The sequence below is a fragment of the Molothrus aeneus genome, chromosome 26 (assembly GCF_037042795.1).
Source record: "Molothrus aeneus isolate 106 chromosome 26, BPBGC_Maene_1.0, whole genome shotgun sequence".
Lineage (NCBI taxonomy): Eukaryota > Metazoa > Chordata > Aves > Passeriformes > Icteridae > Molothrus > Molothrus aeneus.
The window spans coordinates 4,153,308-4,171,861 of NC_089671.1; the positions used below are offsets into that span (position 1 = coordinate 4,153,308).

The 18,554-nt window shown below is 43.2% G+C and overlaps 2 protein-coding genes across 2 annotated transcripts in view; one reads left to right on the top strand and one right to left on the bottom strand.

Annotated features, from left to right (window-relative positions):
- Positions 1-543: 543 nt before the first annotated feature.
- C26H17orf75 (chromosome 26 C17orf75 homolog) lies at positions 544-7,045 on the top strand. The gene is made up of 10 exons (XM_066565897.1): positions 544-709; positions 960-1,040; positions 1,689-1,814; positions 2,245-2,385; positions 2,584-2,641; positions 3,319-3,438; positions 4,090-4,154; positions 4,272-4,408; positions 4,956-5,059; positions 5,676-7,045. Exons 1-10 carry the CDS (start codon positions 582-584, stop codon positions 5,883-5,885), a joined length of 1,170 nt encoding a protein of 389 aa, XP_066421994.1. The 5' UTR covers positions 544-581; the 3' UTR covers positions 5,886-7,045.
- Positions 7,046-8,327: 1,282 nt separating this feature from the next.
- The window catches only part of RHBDL3 (rhomboid like 3), a 61,176-nt gene continuing 50,949 nt past the window's right edge, over positions 8,328-18,554 (bottom strand). The window contains exons 7-9 of the mRNA XM_066565898.1: positions 16,975-17,075; positions 14,398-14,458; positions 8,328-13,704 (exon numbers count right to left, since the gene is read on the bottom strand). Coding sequence (XP_066421995.1) covers positions 13,433-13,704; positions 14,398-14,458; positions 16,975-17,075 — 434 coding nt within the window. The 3' untranslated portion in view covers positions 8,328-13,432. The remainder of the gene's footprint in view (positions 13,705-14,397; positions 14,459-16,974; positions 17,076-18,554) is intronic.

Genomic DNA, 18,554 nt, shown 5'->3' on the forward strand with positions numbered 1-18,554 from the left:
CCCAACTGGATGTGTTCCCGTGTCACCTGCTCCAGGTGACTCTACCTTGGCAGAGGAGTTGGACTGGATGATCTCCAGAGGTCCCTTCCAACCCCAACGATTCTGTGATTGTGATTCTGTAACTACTCGGTAGCCACAAGGCCGAGTTAACAAACGTGCTGTTTTAACACAGAAAAAGTATTTCAGAAGCAGAACTTTTTAAAAGCAGACGGCATGGCTGATCCTACCAAATCCCCTTCCAATCCAAACCATTCTATAATTCTAAATGTGATTTGAGTAGATCCTGCCGTTAAGTCAGTGACCGGTTTTGAAGGATTACTTGTACTGACAGAGGCACTGCGGCGACTGTATTGCATTTTTCTGTGCATTACACAGAGGAGCTGCGGCAGCCGGAGCGGTTTCAGCACGGCTCGGTACCGCCCTCGGTGGGGTGAGGACACGGCCCGTGCGCTCCGAAGGCTCCTCCCAGCTCCGGGCCCCGGTGCGGGTTCACGGCACAGCCGGCGGGGCCGGGCGGGGCGGGGCGGCAGCGGGGCCCGGTGGCTCCCCGCGGCACAGGCGGGGCCGGGGCCGCGATCGCGATGCTGCCGGCGCTGCCGGATGGCGATGAGCGGGAGCTGGAGAGCAGCGAGGAGGGCGGCGGCGCGGGCGAGGAGCGGCGGCCGGAGCGGCACGGCTGCACCTACCATGGCCTCTATGGCTACCGCAGGTGAGGCGCCGGGTTCACCCCGCGGGGAGGCCGTGCCCAGGCCTTCGCCATTCCCAGCTCCCTGAATTCCCTTTATTTTTTTTTCCCCCCCTCTCTTTCTCCCCGGTGAGATTCTTTCCCTCCCACAATGCACGGATTCCCTACTCCTGCTTTTATTCGCCCTCGGGCCGTGCCTTTTCTCTGCTGCAGCCGCTGTTCCCTGTTGCGTGTCACGGCTGTAAACTCACTCCGGGAATCCCTCGGGTTCCAGGTCCGCGCAGCAGGGAGCCGCCGCCGGGGATGGCAGTGCCGGTGGCGCCGTGGCACACGCACCGTCCACCGAGGACTTCAGGTAAAGCCGAGCTGCAGAGCAGCACAATCACGGGAATACCCCGATTTGAAGTCTTTAAGTCTTTGCCGTGTTGCTGTCAGATCACTGGTAGGTCTTCTGCACTCCTTTCAAAACACAACCTCCCTGTGAAAGCATTTTGGAGTCCCCATGGCACTTCTTTTGGAATACCTGGGGAATGGACACACATATAGAGCTCAAGTAATGTATGAAACAGAAGCTATCATCTTTGAGTTTGAACTCTTCTTTTTTTTTCTTTTTTTCTTTTTTTTTTTTTTTTTTTTTGCTACTAGTACTTGATATTGCTGTATTGACTTAGTTTTTCATGTAGGTAACATACAACAAGAATTTATTAATTTTCAAAGGACATCTTTCCATAAACTCTGTATTACAGTTGGGGAAATGTAGGAACAAAGAGGGCAGTGTCTTGTCTGTAGCTGCTGGGAAGGTCAGCATGAGCTGACACCACATCTCCAGACTCCTGGTCAGTGGGCAAACCACTGACTGCTCACGTTGGACCAAAAGTCACAGAGCTGCCTTAGCTGATACCAGAGAGAGATCACAGGGAGCCCCTGCTAGAGGCAGGTTCTGCACAACCTGAGAGACGCTAAACTTTTGCCTTTTGGTAACGATTTCTTCTGGTTTTTAAAGCCTCTCCTTGCTGGACACCAACTTACCAGCCGAAGCAGAGACGGAGTTGCGCAGTTTCATCTCTAAGCGCCTTACTAAAGGAGCGCTCTTTGAAGGAATGGGGAATGTAGCATCAGTGGCGCTGAGGTAAAATTTTGAAATTATTGGAGAATGAGAGCTGTAAGGAACATTGGCACATCTTGCCTGTCTGCTGCTGCACTTAGGTTTAATCCTGATTCCATGTTCCCAGTCTGTTGTTGCTGTTAATAATAGCCTTACACAATGGCAGTTTCCTTTTTTAAGTAACTTTGAGAAAAATACTGTTTTAAATAATTTACTGTTTGAATACTTTAAAAATACTTCAGATGTTTATGATTATTTCCTTTTAAACAACTCTTATCACACAGAAGAAAAAAGAGAAGGTCTAAGAGCTGCACCTATGGCTGCACCTACCACTGCCATAGGAGCCAACAGTGCTACCTGTTAAAATTACCTCAGAAATAATGTATGTCTGCTTTTTGCACTCATTTATTGTGATGTATGTGGAAGAAAGTAATTTTTTTTCCTTTTCCCATAGCATACCAGAAGGTAAAGTTGGGTGTTACTACTGTCGTTTCCAACAAGAAAGTCTTCTGGAAATGGCAACGTTGGAATCGGACATCAATGCTCCAGAATATGTGGTTTGTTTCTTAGGTGGCTCAGAGAAAGGTCTGGAACTATATCCTTACCTTGAATTTTCTTTACGTGTATGGAGAGGGGCACGATGTATAAATTATCTTGTCATTTTGTCTGTTCCTACTTGAAATCACTCGTTTGTGCACACCTTTCAGTAACTGCAGAAGTCACTAACAGCCATATACTGAAAGGAAAAAATACAGGTCTTAACTGATGCATCTTATTTTCCTTAAGAAGATACTTTCAGACTTGAGCTGGACAAATACATTCAAAATCTGAAGAGGAATCTTGATTTGGAGGTAAAGCCTAACTTTTTTTTTTTTTTAAGTGGTGAAAATTAGTATTTATTCAGGTTAATTGCTAAAACCATCTGGAAGATCTAATCTATAGAGACAAAATAGGTGTTTCAAGTACCAGTATGAAACACAGGGAGAGATACTTGGCTCACTGTAGTACAATGAATGTCTAAGGTGCCATCAGCCACACAAGTCAAAAGAAAAATAGAAAGGGGGGATCTTTTTGTGTCAGTCATAAATCTTTTAAAGGTCACTTACAGTTAAATTTGGAGAGAAGAGTAACCAATAAAAGGTGATGGTCTATAAGGAACTTATCAATGTCCACCTCAGTTCTTACCAGTTCTGAATGTTAAGAAAGGACGTTTGTGGGTTTCTTGTCACAATTTTCTAGTGGAAGTTCTGCATTTTAAGTCTTTTTTGTCATCCCATCTGCTGTTGCATGGTTTTCACTCTATATATACCATAATAGTACAGTTCTGGCTGTTTCTTAAAATGCAGAGCCTTTCATTGCTGATAAAGTGAGGCTTTAAATCTCAAACTCATTATTTTAGTTCACTGTGGTTTGAGATTAAGAAGGTTCCAACATCCAATTATCTGAGATTGAGTAGATTATTAATAGGCTTCTATTGATGTAGAAATCTGATTTTTAGTTAAAGTTTTAATGTTTCAATGTGTTACAGCAAAAAAACTTGGAGGCCTGTGTTAGCCCCTACCTGAGGAGCTGGTTTGAGGATGCCATCTGCCCTATCCAGAGGGTTGTGCAGCTCTTCCAGGACAAACTTGCCTCTCTGCTACATGCTGTGAGTGTGTTTGAAACTGGCTCGCTAAAAAAAGCTAAAAAACCCTCAAAAGACATCTCAGTGACTCCAAATGTTTGAAATATTTCTTTCATTTGCTTTCCCAGCAGGAGAAAATTAAAAGCCCTCATTTTTTTTTGTTCTTTTTGTTGGGTTTTTTTGGGTTTTTTTGTTGTTTTTTAAATTCAGAGCAAGCACTTTTCCATTGCTTACTGCTAAAGAAGCACATAACAATTCCTTCTGTCACTTAAAAAAATTACTTAATGCTGTCCACACTGAAATTAGAGTAAGAAAATCAGAAATAGCATGAGCAGTTTGTCCATGCCATAATTGTCTGAATGAAAAGGGATGTTTTATTGTGTGTGTGTCTTGTGTACTTCACTGGAAACAGAAAAGAGAGTAATCCTAGCTCTAGTCCCTTAGTTTGAGGAGGTTCTGGATGGAATAGCTAACAGAGTATAACTGCTGAATTTCTTCTGAGTGCAGAACCAGCTGTAATGGCAATAATACAGAGTACTGCCTTGACAAGAACAGTTTTTAAAGCACCACATTATGTATTAATTGCTCATAATTGCAATATAGCTACAAAAGTAATACTGAAGTTGCATCCAGCTTTTTCCTTTTTTTTCTTTTTGTTTCTTTTTTTTGTTTAAGGCTCTGAGTTACACTCCTGTAGAAGTCAAAAATGCAGATGAAAGAACAGAAAAGGACATCAGCAGGTAAAGATACTTAGAGCCCAAGGAACCTTTGAGTAACTTGGCTATTGTGTCTGACCATCCCCTCAGTGTGCAGGAGCTGTAAAGGAGCAAGCAGCTGACAAGAGCTTTCTGTGTCAGGTTCCTGGCAGCTGCCAGCCTCCAAGGACTTGTCCAGGAAGGCACAATGACCTCCCTGTGCATTGCCATGACAGAGGAACAGCACAAGTCCATGGTTATAGACTGTAGTGGACCTCAGCCCCAGCTGCATAATGCAGGTGAGATTACAGCAGGGAACACTTCCTGTTGCTCCCTTGGATCCATCAGCTGCTGAGAGCTGTGATATTAGAGGCAGCTGAGGATATTCAGATCACAGGCCCAGAACCTTTAGGTTCTGTTTTCCTATGAGGTACCCTGTTTTCCAATGAGAGTAGTTTGTTACACCAGACACACTGGAATTCTGGGTTGAAAATGCTTGGTAGTAAAATCCACAGTACATTTAGTTTGTGGACCATGAAAGTATGACTTGTACTTCAGGGAAGTGTGACTTGTAATTCAGGGAATCTGCAGAACTTTTTTCCTGTTGTGGTTTTGACAGATGTTGGGAAAAGGGATTCATGAATCAGAACACAGTCATGTGCAATCACTGTAGCTGTGTTTGCTTTTCTTTTCCATGTGGATTGGTTTTCCTTAAGACTCATTTCCTGGCCCAGGTATATTGCTATCACTTGTTATGTGAGAGTGATTAAACCAGGTGATGCAGCTGTATATTTATCTGGAGCTCATTTACTTTTTCTCATCTCTTCTCTGTTGCACATTTAACAGGAAGCAACAGATTCTGTGAGGACTGGATGCAAGCTTTTGTGAATGGTGCTGAAGGTGGAAATCCATTTCTCTTCCGGCAGATTTTGGAAAACTTTAAATTGAAGGTACCTGCTCATATATATGTTAAGGACTTGAAGAAGATATTTGGGTTATTGTGGGAGCAAATACTACATGCAAAATATTATTTTGCACTGAATAAAAGTTTTAGGTTATTATGATGTCTGTATGTCTGTTAACTGACTAACTCTGAAGCTTAATTTGAGGGCTGGCTCACAGTAGTTGACAAGAACAGCTGTAAAGTAGTGTCAGAGTTTCTTCAGTGAATGCTCCAAAGGTGTTTTTTCAAATTTAAAGTAAGACCCACCTTCATTGTCGCTGTTGTTTTCTTCAAATACTGTTAATCTGAGACTTGCACACACAGTCTCATGTAACTGGTAGCAGGGGTTCAGTAGCTAACAATTCCTAGGTGAGCTGCCATAACAGAATTCATGCTACAAGTTGGACACATCACGTTGTGTCCACACATTTTGCATCATTACAGTTCCAGCTATAATATGCATCCAAGACAATATTCAACTCTTACATTACTCTTAAGTAGTAACACAAATTTTCTGTTGGAAATGCTTTTGCTTCTCCTGCTGTTTATCCTTTATTTTCCACAAGAGTGTGTTTTCATTCCACGTAGGAGGATAAGCAAATGCTCTGTTACTCTTTGCCCAGGCTATCCAGGACATTAACAACCTGAAGAGGTTTATCCGCCAGGCTGAAATGAACCACTACGCCTTGTTCAAGTGCTACCTGTTCCTAAAGAACTGTGGCAGTGGAGACATCCTGCTGAAGATTGTGAAAGTAGAACATGCAGAAATGCCAGAGGCCAGGAACGTAGTGACCGTCCTGGAGGAATTCATGAGAGAAACATCAGTGGCTTAAAATTATCTTATGTATAAATCATTCATTTCTTCTGTGCAGTGCAGCTATTGCTGGATTTTTAATTTATATTTAAAAGTATTGCCCAAGTCAAACCTTAGCTGCAGTTTCACCTGCCTTTTCTTGGTTTTAGACAAAGCACTATGAGCTTTTTTAATATGTAAATATCAGATAATACAAACTCCTGCTGAGTTTTCAGATTCTCCAACTGACTTGCTCCTCTTCTGAGGAAATCATGACATTTGATTTTTATAGTCATTGCAAAACCAAACCCAAATCCCTTACGTGGCAAGCATGTCACTGTTCTAAATATTTTAAATATCTTTAAAATAATTTAGATCTGGCTGCTTTGTTTTTATAAAGAAGTACAAACATCTAGCTAGATCTAGGTAATGAAGAATCATTTTAATTTAGATAAGAGAACCTAGGTACCAAGTCTGTGTCTGGTTTCTTCTTTCAAACTGCTGGTTTGTTCTGCTGCCACTGGATAAACAAGTTGGTAGTTGTATGAAACAGAGCTGCCTGAAGACTGAGCCATTGCAGTGATCAGTTTGTATGTGCCTGTATGTGTGCATACACACACACAACAGGTACCTGAAATTCCCAGGCTATTTGATGTATCCTCTTCTTCCTTAGTCTGAGATGTGATCAAGACCTTCTTTGTATGTTCTTATATTACAGTTTTGCATAACTGTAAATAATGCTATGTTTTTCAGTCATGAAGAAACTAAAACGTTTCTTCTTTAATATTTAATATTAAGACTTTTTTAGAATTTGAAATAAATGAACTTCCCAAATTAATTACTCAGACTTTAAAACATTTCAATGTATCAGCAATGGATTCTTACCCACATCATGGGACACATAGGCAGCAGAATACCTGAAGGAAATCTTTGGCTACAGCTGGAATAAAAACTCATGAAGTCTCTGAGTAAGCTCATAAAGAGAGCAATATCTGCAAACCTATACAAGCAGAATTCCCTGTTGGTTCCCTTTGCAGCAGAGGGTGTTTGAACTCCCCTGAAACAGTGCCTGTAACTAATGTTGTTCAGTGTGACTTGTTCTGGTGCTCTGTACTGTGAGGGCAGGAGTTGCTGCTTTCCTGTGACACCACATGTTGAACCTATAATAAGGCTGACAATAAAACACGTTGAAATCCTCAACAGTGTGCCTGTAAATTGTCAGTGAGTGTGGTCCTTGATGTCTCCTGCTGAAAACCATTTATCCCTCAATGCAGAGGAGCTGCAAGTGTGACATTAACAGCCATAGTGGCATATAATGTATTGAAGAGGAAAAGTAGTGTGAAAAAAACAAACCCCTCATTCAGTCATTTGCAGGAGCTCTGAGAAGAAACAAGTGTTTTCCTTCATGAGTAAGTACAGCAGCAGCACTCAATAAAACATGTCACCTTTTGCTGCTCCTGTATGTTCTAAAAAAGTTGGAGCACTGGTTGTTCAGTTTTTTGGCTGATCAGGGCACAAGAAAGAGCTCAGTGCTTAAAAAAGTAAGTTGGATGTGAAAAATAGGTAGCAAGAAAATGTATGGTACTAGTAGGCTGAAACACTTTTTATATTAATTGACAAAAGCTGATAAAACCCACCTTACCTTCATGCTGAAAGTCCTCAGCTAATGAATAGAGTGATTTGAGTGTCTCAGAAAGTTAAGTTCAGTGCAGAGAACTGACAGCAAGAGCTGAGTCCCACACATGGTAGCAGGGATCTGCCTCCCTTTGGAGTAGCACATCTGACAGGAATTGCTCCTACATACATCTTCATTCCTATAGATTACACTTTAAGCCAGTGTTTCCCAACAAAAACACAACTTACTTTTCAAAATAAGCCTCTGCCTTCCACACTGGTAGAAGGATTTTTATTTTGGTCGGTTGGGGGTTTACTTTTGCTGGGGGTTTACTTTTTTCTGGAGATGTTGTTTCCACTCTTGATTCAAGATAGGAGTTGGCTCTCAGATTTGAAAAGACTCAGTAGAGCCCGATGTTAAAAGAGCACAACCCTCCTCCCCAGTAAAAAAAATTACTCAAATGTGAAAAACAAGTAAAAGAAATTACTCAAATGTCATCAACTTCCCTGCAGTTCTGAGGTCACGGCAGTGAAGGGACAGCTGCCAAAAGGTGGGACAACACCTGAATTTCCATACAAGTCCCAAGCCAGTTCTGCATCCTCATTAGATCTTGTGGAGAAATGAAGCTGCAGTTCACTCTCCCCTTTATATGTTAGACAGACATAAAAGTGAGTTACCAATGTCATTATTAGAAGATTGCATGGCAGAGCTCCAAACTTTCAAGGGCTCTTTTGTTGAAAACTATGTTAACTGTAGAGAAACTTACAAAATTGTCCTTGAAAGTTCTTTCTTGGTTGTTTTTTTTTAGTTTGTGATATAGAACAACTCAATTTTATTAAAAAAAAAAAAGATAAATTAAACAGAAAATAAAGAAAACCACAAAAAATTTAATGGATTCTGCGCTCAAATAATATCGTCACAACAAAAATATACAGAATGTACACAATACAAAAATATTTGGAAACATACAATAGCATCTTACCTTGCAAATATCATTTTGCTTTACTAGCCCTTCACAGGGAAAGTACCATTTGTTCAGTATTTTAAGGCAGAAAATTATGTAGTTTAGTGCTTTGTGTTTAACACTTGGATGTGTTGTTAGCATTAGTAGTGTAAGCAAAGGAAAAGCTGCATAAATCTGGCTTTATTTGCAAACTGAACAGACACTGTGGGAGTCAGGAGAGAGTCAGTGACAACGTGTCTATCAAGCTCGCTGAAAATAAGGTACTTTAGCTACTTGAATCATAGGGAATATTTTGTGCTTTGTGCTGTAAAAACCCTGAAACATAAATTTTCTGTACTCCTACTGGCATATTAGAAAGCTTTTTCCAATTAAAAGCCAATGATTAATAGTGACATTAAAATACATTTGCTTTTAAATAAGCTTGGTTTCTGTCTTAGGTGTGATTCTTCAATATGGAACTGCAAAATACACTGCACTCCTTTATAACCAGCTCTTGGCATCAGTGATCAGAGAAGGAATCTTTGAGTTCTACCACACAAAGCACTGCAGAGCAGCCACCACTGTAAGAGGAGCAGGGGAGCAGCAATATTCAGAGGTGCTGGCCTGGGCTCTCTAGTCCCAGCTTGCCCCCAGAGGTGGCTGGTGCTGAACTGCCACGTCCCCATTCTCCAGTTCCACTTGGGGCAAAGCCAATGGATGGGTGTTCCAAAGCAATTGGGCTGAGCTTGAATCTTTGTGAACAGACTTTGAGCTCTTTACTCACTGAAGGATGTGTGAAAGTCCTACCCACCATCTTGTGAGACTAAATATTGGCAGAGAACAGCAGCTGCCTTGTGAGGTCAGCTGTCATGTCAGTACCAGCTCTGAACATGTCACATCCCATCCTCCAGAGCACAGTTCAAACTGAAAGGGCCCAATCTGCTCCATAACACACGGGCAGTATAATCCATCAGAAGCAGCAAGGTGTTGGGATACACAATCCCTGAGCTTTATTTCTAGTAACAATTTCTCTAGATTCCCCCTTCCCTGTTGATAACATACTTCTCACTGCCAAAGGAGCAAGTAGTGAAAAAGCACAATATGCCACGTAAGTGCTAAGATTCCTCATCAACTGACAGGGAAACAGTGACACAAGATGTTGTTTTAAAAACTCAGCAAAAGTAAATTCATCAGCATTTTTATGACTACCACACCTCACTCAGAGATTGTTTCTGGAAACCTCCTTTCCCACCACTGCATCACAACTCTCTCCCTCCTCAGGTCTGTGTTATTACCGCTGTGTGCAACACTAATCTTTACCTGTCTAGGAATAAAAGGTGCCATTGCAGTCCCCGTGCACTTTGATCTGCCTGCTTCTCCTTCCTTCCTCCTTCCTCCTCCTCCTGCCCCCGGCTGCGGAGCCCCGTGTCCCGCCGGCGGCCGCTCCGGTGCTGCTGCCCGCGGCCGGCAGGTGTCCCTGGCAGCCCCGCCTGCAGCGCCGGCTGCTCCCCTGCCGCACTGCTCCTCATCCTCACGGACCGACCTCTGCTGCAATGAACTCACCGCACGGGAGATCCACCCCCACTTTTTTTCTTTTCTCCCCCAGGTGTTGTGTCCTCGCTCAAGGACACAGCGTGAAATAACTTGCTCCGAGGTGCTCTGTTCAAACCTTTACCCTGGTGACAGTCCTTGCCTTCTGCTCCAGCACTGCACAGTCATAAGCTTCAATAGATTCATGTTTTATCTCACTGATAGAAAATCCTGGTAGTAGCTGAAATAAAACCACAACAAATCACTGAAACCAGTCCCTCAGTGGATGCTCCTTCAGGAACATGCTGCTGACTGTGACAGGTTGGAAACACAAATGAGCAGGATGGAGAATATTACATCTCCAACATGAGCCAGCAGCTTCAAGGACATCTGGAGGTAACAGAAAAGCCTGGTTGCTGTTAGCTCTGTGGTGCTGCAGCACTGTGGCACTCCTGGGTGTGTTAGAAAAGAACATAACTGGAATTTACGGTACTCTGTAAAAACATAGCAAATTTTCACACTGTAATTTTAATGATTAAAAAAAAATTAAAAAGCTTAAGCACTTTGTGCTGCTTCTGGCTCCATGGGCTGATTGATTCTTAGCAGACAACAGGCTCTGTGCACAAACTGCTCCATGTATGGGAGGAGATTTCAGCTCTGATGAACAAGAATGTGAGAGGATTTCATTCCTTCACCTACCATAAATCTAACACTGCCTTAAAGTCTGGCCTTTCTGATCCCCAGGGTTGTTTGTAAACTTGCTCAGGCAGGGTATGGGAACACAAAATGAAGTCAGAAAGATGAACAACAGTTTAAAAGAGCAAGTCATAAGATCAAATTTAGAGCTGTTTTCAACAGTTCATGTAAACTACACTCATCTATGGAAAAAGGACTAAGGAAGGCTGTCTGCATTACTCTGTTCAGCTCTCTCCCTCTCCTGAGCTGAGTAAAGACATTTTGGCCGTGATCAAGCTGATCAAGAAACTGGTGATTCTTGAACTTTTATCTTGCTGCTTCACCTCAGAGCACACACTGGCAGCAGGAAAGGCATGGAAGCCTTTACTGGTAAGAAACTCATGGGCAATAAGTAGCTTTCAGCTGAGAAACCAAAAATAAAAGTCACTTGGTGCACATTGCACTCCGGTAAATTATAGGCAAAATAATCTGGGCTTTTTTGCAATTGAAATTTTCTACCAAAATTTTAAAAGCTTTCCTAAGATTTCAGGAGAACTCCCATTCCTGGTCACCTCTGTTTTCAAGGCATCTGTAATGAGAAAGGCTTAGCAATAGGTGAGGGAAGGATTGTCCTCCTTACTTGATAACCATGTGAGAACTCTCCTTGCTCCCACTCTCCTTCCTGCCTGCTCCCAGGGGGATCCACAGCTACAACACTCACTGGGCCAGCACCTGCAACAATCCACAGGAACCCTTGTGACTGCTGGGATCTGGACCCAAACTGCAGAGGTGAAATGGCTCAGGGAACCAATCCCTTCTCCAAAATGGTCAGAGCTCTGATCCCTTATCCCTTTCTCTTGGTCCTCAGTGAGGGGCCATGAGCAATGTACTGGCCATGCAGAACAAGAAAAGTGCAATTGCCCTCAGAAATCCCATTTCTGTGCACAAAGGTGCCAAAAATTATTAAGGATTATTCCAGGCTACAGATACACTTATTTTCTCTCCCCTCCTTCTGAGGCAACATCAGTGATCAGAAGTTTTATGAGTGCATCTGGTAGGAGAAGACTTCACCCCTCAACCTACAGTTATTTTTCCATAAGAGGCAAAGAAGGGGGCAGCTGATAAGCACTTGTGGATGTCCCCTGTAGAAGGACAGGCTCCTTCTAGCTTGTGGTATCATCTGGCAGCATGGATAGCATAGCTGAGAGAATAAAGCCCACAACACAGAGACATTTTTCCACAAAGCAAACACAACTGCTGGGGTGCCCGTGGGATGTGCTGTGAAAGACTCTGGTGGCTGTGCCTGGGCACCAGCAGGAAATAGGAAAAAGGAAGAGAGGAGCTTGTCTGGAGATACTATTATGGCTGCTTTGTCCAGACCATTGGATAGGTGGGTAAAGGGCAGAGAAAAGGAGGGCACCCACACTCCTGGACTGTAATTTGGCAGCTCTCTGAAGTGACAAGCAAAATAAGCACCTAACAGAGAAGAGTACTTATAAGCTCTGCTTGTGCTACAGATGTCCCCATGTGGTCCCTAAGTCTGTGCAGGCAACTGTGTGAACTGTGCCACAGCCCACTCACAGATTGCCTGAACTGGGCTTGACCAACATTACAGAAAAAGGCATCACTGCAACAAACTGTTGTGTGGGCTCCTGAACATCCATTGCCTCAGGAGGAGGCATCCTCAAAATTTTAGAAGTCATATTAAAACCAGTTTTATCCATTTCACAATGATCACTGTAGCAAATAACACCCTCTCCACTTCATTGGGAAACCAGTGCTACATACAAACTCATTTAACTCCACTGCCTTCAGTGGACTTGGCCCCAAATGGATTGTATGGCTGTAAAGACTGGTTCCCACCCTGGGCTGCTGAAGGTGATCATGGTCCCATGTTCCTAGTAAGAACCTGCTGGAAGAGTTGAGATCCTTGCTAGGAGCTCACTGCAGGCCAGGTGTTAGGTCAGTGTGGTCGGAAAAATAATGAGAAGAAAACAGCACCTGATTGTCATCTGATAAAACCACAAATGAACATTTGCACTCCTTTTCTTCATCCCTCAAAAAAAACCCCAAAAAAACCAACAATCCAGCCACACCCTCTAGCCACAGCAGGCTGGGGAAGGGGGAATAATTAATTAAAATCAAGTGAAACATGCACAGGAAAAGTCACTTCTGGCTGGGTATCCACAACACTCTAAGATTCCCAATGTTTATAGTGCAATTTCATTTGACCTGTGGTTGAAGATCAGTCTCCATCACTTTGTGTGATCAAGTTCTGCCGATTCCTTTGAAAGTTGTGCAAGACAAGTTTCAGCAGAGGCTAAAATACCTTAGGAACCATTCAAGTAATTAGACAGTGGCACTGGTATGGCTGAACAGTCAGATATGTCCAAGGAAACCAGACTCAAGCTGCCTTGTGAGTACCATTTGATCTCTAAGTAGTAAATGTCTGATCTTTTTCCCTTTTAGTGTTCAGTAACATAGAGGAAATTCACTGAACAATTGGCCATAATTCCAGCACTGACCTGGAAAATACAAATATCTCATAGAAAATATTGATGTGTGATAACAACCCAAGCAGTCAGTGCCCAGGTGCAGGGCAGAAACTGCAGAGCATGGCCAGCCAGAGTTACAGAACCTGCTGGATTTGTGAACAAACTGATCAGCCCATTCTTTCATGAGATCTTTCAGCACCTCCTCCAGGACACTCATGTGTTCAGAAGAATCATCCTCCCAAGTTAAATACAAAAATAGATTCTCCATCTTCATTCATTTAACACAGCTGACAGATGACTTCTGCCCTCCAGTTTTCTGTCCCATGTTTTCAAGGAGGGGGAGGTAGCTTTAGATCCAACAGACTGTAGGCAAAAATATTCCAGAAGATGGCAAACAAGACAAAAATGATGTAAATAGAAAGGAAGATCCACCACAAAGTCTGATCTTGGAGTCTCTGCTCATAGTTCCTCAGGATGATAACACCAAGGGTGATTCCAACCATCACCCCTCCCAGGTGAGCCATGAAGCTGGGGTGGGGGCAGGGGGGGTAAGCAGAGGGGTGGAATCGCAGCCACACGGCTCTTCCAAATTCAAAGCTCACTGGAACAAAGAATAAAAAATGAGTTAATTGTTTAGGTTTATCCTTCTTAAGTCCATGTTGTGAGCAGCACTGCATCCCTGAGGAGACAGAGAGGGACAAATTGCCTTGTATGGTGAGCACAGGGAAGCTGTGGCTATGACATGAGGTCTCTCCAGTGGCTGGAAAGTGGTCTGGGTTTGTGAGTGTAGATAGGTTGGGGAATATTCACCTTCTGAAATTTATACCAAAGGCATAACAAAAATGAGTTAGAATTTGGAGACAGCTGTCTGTGATGAACACACAGCTTAGTTTCCCATATTGTGCCCCCCTGAGGATAGGGCTGGAAGAGAATTCACCAGTGTGGGTATAATGCTGCTGCCATCCCAGACAGGACATGCTCTAGGAAACCCAAGTATTATCATTATGAAAGCATTGCATGTTTGAGACTGCAAAGAGAAGATGCTTAAGCTTCTTCACAAACACCACAAGCTACAGATGCTGGCTAATGACAAATCCTTGTTTACAAACGCTTGTGTTGAAAGCCAAAATCTGCAGTGGAGAGCAATGTGGTTCCTGCTGCCAGAAGGTCCAGCTGCAAGTTCCTACCAAAACTGCTGCAAAGTCAAAACCCTCTGAATCAGCATGAAGTATTATGACAAGGACAAACAAAACAGGACTGGCTGCACGTGTGCCAAGCACTGTATGGTACTTACTACAGATCAAGGCAACAGCCATGCGCAGCAGTTTGAATTGGCACTTCATTCCTGACCAGTTCTGGAAAAGAGACAAGGAAAACAAAGTAATGCTGCACACAGACCTGAAGGGATATTACAGTTAAATCTGTCACTTGTCAGGCAACTTCTCAGTGCATTCAAGCCCTACTGTGCTTTTTCAATGCTACTTTCTGTGCCTCAGGCTCCCTGAAATTCTGCAGCTCAGATCTTTGGCAGAGCATAGAGAAACAATAAAGACTTCAATAAAAGCATATCAAGGAAACAGTGCCATAAGAAAGCCTGAACTTAGTCTCCTCTGTCTTCAGGCTTGGCTGTTGATCAATATAGTGGAATAAAAATCTCTGAATGATAATCAGAAATAATGGAGAAATATTAAAAGTCCTCCTTTTCCACTTGCACGTAATTTTAAAGCAGGAAAAGAGATCATGTTTTGAGAAATTCAGATGTATGACAACATTATTATTATTTTATTATTACTATTATGTGACTAAATGAAAATTTGCCTATTGAAGGCAGATTGAGATACCAAGATAATCATGTTTCTTGTTAAAAGCTCCCTATTTGTCACACTGAAGAAATAAAAAGAATGCTTGTAAACTCCTCAGACTATCTCTAAGGGCACCTGGGATGGCAAAAAATGCAACCTCCACAAAATAAGTAACTGATTTTCTCTCTCCACAGAGAGATCTAACCCAGCCAGAAAGCTCTGAGCTCATGCTGATTAATACTGTGCTGCCTCCTTCACTTTTAATTTCCATGTAGCTGCTTTGAATCCCTCCCCTCACTCTTTTCCTTGGGGTGACATGCTTTATTGCTTCCCCCTGTTGGTTATTTTATGTATTTCATTCCAATAATATTTCTTTTTCCAAGCAGGAATGTTTCCATTTCCTTTGGTTGCCAGGAGGGAACAGAGGATTCCAGAGACCCTCCCTGCCACAGTGCCTGCTGTCCCCAGCTGTGCCAAACTGAGCTTTGCAGCAAACAGCCAGCAATGCCTTTCAGTGTGCAGGAGCATTGCATCTAGATAACAAGTGAGCACAGAGAGACAAGGCAGGGAAAGGAAAGCAAAAACATCCCTCCACCAGAACTGGAAAGGCAGCAAAAATAATTTCAGATGAGAAGAGAGGCAGTGGATAATGGAGAAATAAAGATGCTAAGGTAGCAGTCACTAAATAGATTTGGCAGAGGCCAATGAGAAGTGAAATGACAGATCACTTTGTGATGTTCCAAGAACTCAGGGAAGGTGACTGCTGAAGACTCTCCACATGCCTCTGGAAGAGCCTGTTCCTCTAAAGCACACTAAAATTTCCTCCAATGTCCCCTTCTAACCCTGTGAATTGTGGTGTTAAAAGCCCTGTGTCTGTGTTACCACGCTGAGAGACACGGGAAGCTCCCTCCTGTTTCCCTTGGCACAGTGGCAGGGAACACAAATCACACTTTTCAGTTCTTTTCAGAACTGAATGTAGAGGTGCAATTCCCCAGCAGAAACCCTGTGCTATAGGGGTAGCCCCTCTCCTCCACTCCTGACCTCTCTGCCAGCCACTCAACTCTCTCATTTGGACAGCAGCCTCAGCTCATTCATGCTCTGAAAAGCTTGAAGAGGGTGAAGCAGACCAATTCTGCTCAGGATATCTCACACTTCCCAGCTGTTACCAAGCTGTCTGGAGCAGCACCACTGTGGGTCACAGCTGGAGCCTGCTGACTTTACTGCACACAAGCATCAAGTAGAAGGTTTTCTTTTAGGCTTGGCTCCACCACCACCACACACACACATCTTCCAGCACCCATAGAACAGATCTGCTGTCTCTACTGCAGCCACCTCACATTATCTTCCCACTCAGACCCAGAGGAGGAGCATTATCCTCATTTTTATGGTTATTCTGCTCTGATATTGCTGGTACAGGACACACATGAATCTTCTATCAGCAAAGCCTTTTTTGCCCAGTGTCAGCTGAGGAGTTCCCAAGGCAGCTGTGCTGGGCTTTGCCACCACCCAGCTGAGGGATGGGGATAAACTCCTGTTTCCAACCTTAGAAGAATGACAATGCTGGTATTTGCTCACCTTTAAGTAAAGTATTTCATGAGGTGAAACAGCAGAGATGCATCATTAGATCACCCAGGGTTCATCTTCAGTCTGGGTTTTACAAATGGAGATAAGGAATATTCTGCACATGAATCCACTGAATGCTAAATTTCCTTAGATAGTCACTAAAATTACATAGCACATCCAGACAGGAACAGGTCTGCCACTTCTGCAGAGCCAGTCTGCTTTTCAAACATTTGTCAGCCATTGCATGGAGAGTTGACAGCCTGGAGAACACTGATAAATCGTGGATTACCAACACCTTTAGGTTGTCCTGGCAAACTGTCAGCTATCAGGGTACCAAGCCACCAAGTGCAAGGTAATATTTCCATTCCAGAACCACACCACTGAGACAAGACTCTTAGCTGGGGCAAGCTCTGAATGACCAACAGCTGGGTCAGGCCTTACTTCCAGCCCCTTTGGGCCACCAGACGTGGCTCACTCTGAGGTCAGACAGTCACTCTGGTACTCACCATCACAATATTGGCCAGGTGAGCAGAGACAAGAGCATACACACCTCCAGAGGAGCCCACCACCGGCGCCCTCATGTCAGCCACTGACACTGCCAGGGACCCTGGGGGAAACAACAAGGCTTTGTGACAATTGCCCACCAAATAAACACACCCTCTCCTACCCTACGTCCCTGCTATGGCCTGTTTGTGCTAATTGCTGCAGGTCAGGAATATAGAAAGAGGAGGAGGAGGAAACTGATTGACTCAGGAAGCCAACTCAGTCCTGTCAAGGCAGTGACTGATTGATTCCTCTGCACCTACTTTAAAAGCAGCCAAGCAAGGCAGCAATGTGTCTTTAAACTTGTCCTGCAAAAAGGCATTTATTCCCTGATTGAAGGAACAAGGGAGCAGGAGACAGACAAATATCTGTGTTTGTTTCTCACCTGAAGATAAAAAGAAGTAGCTCCCATGTCGGCAAGAAAAATATTAGCACAGGGAGAAGGAGCTAGGGACTTGTAACTTAGCACAGACCTCTGATCAAAGCACAGTCTATTACCTGTAAAACTTCAGAGTAAAACTAGTCAAAAATAACCTGGATGGAGGCAGTAGGCACATGACAGCAAAATGACAGGTCAAGTACATAAAGGCACCACTAATAACAATACAGCCAAACACAGACATTGCTTCTTCTTATCCCTCTTGGAGGCTTGGATCTGCTCAAAGCTCCTTTCATTGCTGACTTTAAGAATAATTTAAGTGATAGAGGGAAAGGCAGATTTGCTGTCACAAGGAAGGGATAATGAAGATCTTTGTGATGATTGGGAATGGGAAAAAGACATATTGGCAAATCTTGAGAGAGTCCTTGGTAGCACAGAATCTAATGAACTTCTTTGCTAATTGCCCAACTGATTCCAGGTCAAGAAAGTGCTGAGCTTCTCTCAGCCAACTCTGCTGATAGCTCCCTCCTTCCTTGTATGGCCCTGAGACTTCTCAGCTCTTAAACACCGCCATTAAGGAAAAAGTTAATGAGAAATAAAGGAAGGAGTAATAAGAACTTGCAGTTAAGTCCTCAGACACTGCACTGAGCGCCTCAATTTCCATTCTTAATGTGTCTTCTTAGTAAAGCCAGACAAATGAGAAAGAACCATAAAAGTTGTGGTCTAACTACATTTTACATTTTACTACATTTTGTCTATCCCTGATTATTTAGCAGCTGAGTTATCTTTATATTGCCTCAGCATGAATTTTCCTCTCTCCTGGCACGTGACAAAGAATAAAGGATGTTTCATAGCTGGCTAAGATATCAGTGAAGCCCTGGGGTTTGGTAGGTGTTTCTGTGTAGAAAAGCTATGTCTGGGAAGTTGCATATTGGGCACCACTTTTGTTAGTGTTTGTTAAAATAACAGCCAGGGGACAGTGGAGCTGCTCTGCTAACTCCTTTCTCTGCATTAAATATCATTGATGTTTGTACCATGCCTCATCCTGTGTCCTAGTCCAATTATTCTTTCCACAGACTGTCTCCTGGAATGCAGGATTTATTAGTACCCAATGCAGCCTATTCTGCAAAGGGTTTATCTGCTTATTATGGAAAAAGTAATTAT

Coding starts and splice junctions, on each gene's coding strand:
- C26H17orf75 (XM_066565897.1), top strand. CDS start 582: ATGCTGCCGGCGCTGCCGGATGGCGATGAGCGGGAGCTGGAGAGCAGC. Junction 4,155..4,271: donor ACAGAAAAGGACATCAGCAG/GTAAAGATACTT, acceptor TTTCTGTGTCAG/GTTCCTGGCAGCTGCCAGCC. Junction 4,409..4,955: donor GCCCCAGCTGCATAATGCAG/GTGAGATTACAG, acceptor CACATTTAACAG/GAAGCAACAGATTCTGTGAG.